At 40.3% G+C, this 2,616-nt stretch overlaps 1 protein-coding gene across 1 annotated transcript in view; it reads left to right on the top strand.

The window, feature by feature from the left end:
• Positions 1-1,749, top strand: part of LOC103583036 (ras GTPase-activating-like protein IQGAP2) — a gene marked incomplete at its 3' end in the record, with an annotated part of 13,509 nt that extends 11,760 nt beyond the window's left edge. Inside the window, exon 4 of the mRNA XM_008564458.1 lies at positions 1,579-1,749. Coding sequence (XP_008562680.1) covers positions 1,579-1,749 — 171 coding nt within the window. The remainder of the gene's footprint in view (positions 1-1,578) is intronic.
• Positions 1,750-2,616: the final 867 nt, after the last annotated feature.

Below are 2,616 nucleotides of genomic sequence, written 5' to 3'. Positions count from 1 at the left end.
CAGTGCTCAAGTCTAGTATCTTTTCCTCTTTTCCACTTGAGGCATTGTTTTTGACATAGCCACTAGTATCTCTGAGTGGTTTATCATGTGCCCATTGCTCTGGAATTAGTAACACAGGATGGTGGCTCAAGAAACAGACTTATTTTGACACAGTTACATGGGTCCTTTAAACAGTGAGTAATGCTTCCCAGGGGGAAATACTCTTGAAAGAATATTCAGCGAGATTGCTTTGGACTTAAAACCAAACACTGAATCCAAAAGATGTGAAAATTGCTGGTGCGTCAAGACATTGTAGTATGTTTAAAGAGAAAATACTGATAATATAGTAGTGGTGTGAACAGAATCACCAGCGCAGTATTTACTAAAACTTAGAGGGAAAAAAAAAATGTGTCCTAAGTCTGACAATGCTACCAAAAATTCTTAATGAAAAGAAGATAGTGAAGAACAGAGTTTATGAACTGAATTCAGATGTTCAAAGTTCTTACAGTTTTTAAGAAAATAACATTGAAGCAATGGATTATTTGTGGTAACTTTTGAAAACTGAAATTATGGATAGTACTAAAAAAATCATATGCCATGACTGAAAAGATGTATCGAACTGTGAAGAAGCAGCATTGAAGAGTTAAAATTCGGAACCAAAAATTGCTCATGTGGCATCCAAAAATGTTCTAGTTATAACTTTTTGTTATATTGAGTATCAGTCTGTAAGGATTATTAAACAGTGGAGGGTCTAATGTTGTAAAAAAAAAATTGTTTTTCTTCTAAACGACCTGAAGTTACTGATTTTATTCAATGAATGGACATATATATGTCTTCTCTTAAAGATACTTATGTATCTTTTATGTGATGTCACTTTGAACTGTTTAAGCATCTAACCATTGTTTCCAGTTGCACTGGATAAGTCATCAGCTGTAGAACTGCGTCCAGTCTTTGCTTGCATCTCTCAACAAACATGAAAGTAAACCCAGTTCATAACTCACAGAAAATCTTCTCATAATTCCCCTTCTTCCTTTTTTTCTTATTCTTCTAGATTTCCCCATCCACCCTTGATATAGCACTTGTCTTTCCACGTGCTCTCCTTCTGCCCTAAGTGTTTTATTCTGCCCTAGAGCATCCTTTCCCCCTAGCTCGCCGTGGGGGGTCTGCCTGCTCTGTCCTGGGGAGGGAAGGAGAAGCCTGAGGTCTGCACGAGTGCTGCAGTCTTTTCCTCTGCAGTCGAGGTGAGGGAGGAGACGTGTGTTCTTACCGTAAACATCCTTGTCCTTTGTTACATTCTGTGGAGCTCAGGCCTCATGCCTGGTCCTTGCCAGCATCATCTGTATATCTTTGCCTCCAAATCCTGAGGTCATTTAACGTGTTCTCATACCACCTCAGCACCAGTCTTAGAGGATTCCAAAATCATGTTGCTAGAAAGAAGCTAAGCCAGTTCATCCCTCAGCTCTGGTGAAATCTGTTTTTAAGCCAAGCCAAAAAGAGCTATGCCTATCATTTTCTAAAAATTAAAATATCCAGAAGCTGCTCTATGTGCTACTTTCACTTGATGTGTGAAGTGTAACCATAAGAAATATCTCTTGCCAGGACATTATTGAGGAAGTCACGGTAAATTACATTCGTGAGAAGATGTGGTCTGCTTCAGAAGATTTGCTTCTTCGCTTTCAAGCCACAAGCTCAGGAGCCTCCCTTAGGGAAGAGTTTGAAGCTAGGAAATCATTTTTGTATGAACAAGAAAAGAACGTGGTCAAAATACAGGTACGTGAATCACCTACCACTGGTTACAGCAAACTGTCAAATCTCTTGGAAATGTTTCGTTTGATAAATGAAAATTTGATAAATGAAAGCAAACTGCCAGCATTGTAATAAACCTAGCAGCATATTTTCCTTAATCAGTGCCCCAGTCTACTACACTAAGGCTTTAAGGTGGGACATATCTTGATGAGTGACTTTTAACCTGTGACCTTCATGTTCAGAAGAACTGTAGACTTGCACAGATCTACCTGCCACCAACCCAGTTGGAGCCAAATGGATGCCTCAGATCAGAGCTGAAATCATATTTCTCTAAAAAGCTGGATCTCCATGTGTCACCTCCCAGTTGACTTGAGTGCTTAACAATTTGGTTTTTTTAGTGGTTAATGGAGGTTGAGTGACATCTGAATTTCTATGCTCTTCTAGCCTAAGAAGAACAGAACTAATGAAATAAAACAGATTTAGCAACTCCAAGAGTATCTTCTCCCTTCCATAATCTGTTGTTCTTCCTTTAGGCCTGCAGGAGATATTCTGTTCCCAAATTTGTTGTCATAAGTTGTTCTTAAGCCTGCATGGCTTGTCCACTGTAATGTCCAGGGCAGAAAATGAGTTTTACAAACTTCTGTCTTGTATCTTGCATATAATAGGTGCTCAAATGTTTGAATTTGCTCAGAGCTTAAAGTATTAGCAAGGCAGAAATTGTCGGGTCCGCCGCCAGCAGCCGACCCGTACAGCCCTAGCCTCATTCCTTTCAGTGGGCGAGCGAACGGCCCTGGATTCCTCTTTCCCTCTGGTCCCCTTTTGAAGGAGACGGGAAGAGAGCCGTGAAGAGAGGTGAGCACACCACCAGCCCCAAACCAGCCCAGTTAAAGG

This window comes from Galeopterus variegatus, unplaced genomic scaffold (genome assembly GCF_000696425.1).
Source record: "Galeopterus variegatus unplaced genomic scaffold, G_variegatus-3.0.2 Scaffold19195, whole genome shotgun sequence".
Taxonomy (NCBI): domain Eukaryota; kingdom Metazoa; phylum Chordata; class Mammalia; order Dermoptera; family Cynocephalidae; genus Galeopterus; species Galeopterus variegatus.
This window is presented reverse-complemented; position numbering and strand designations above follow the sequence as displayed.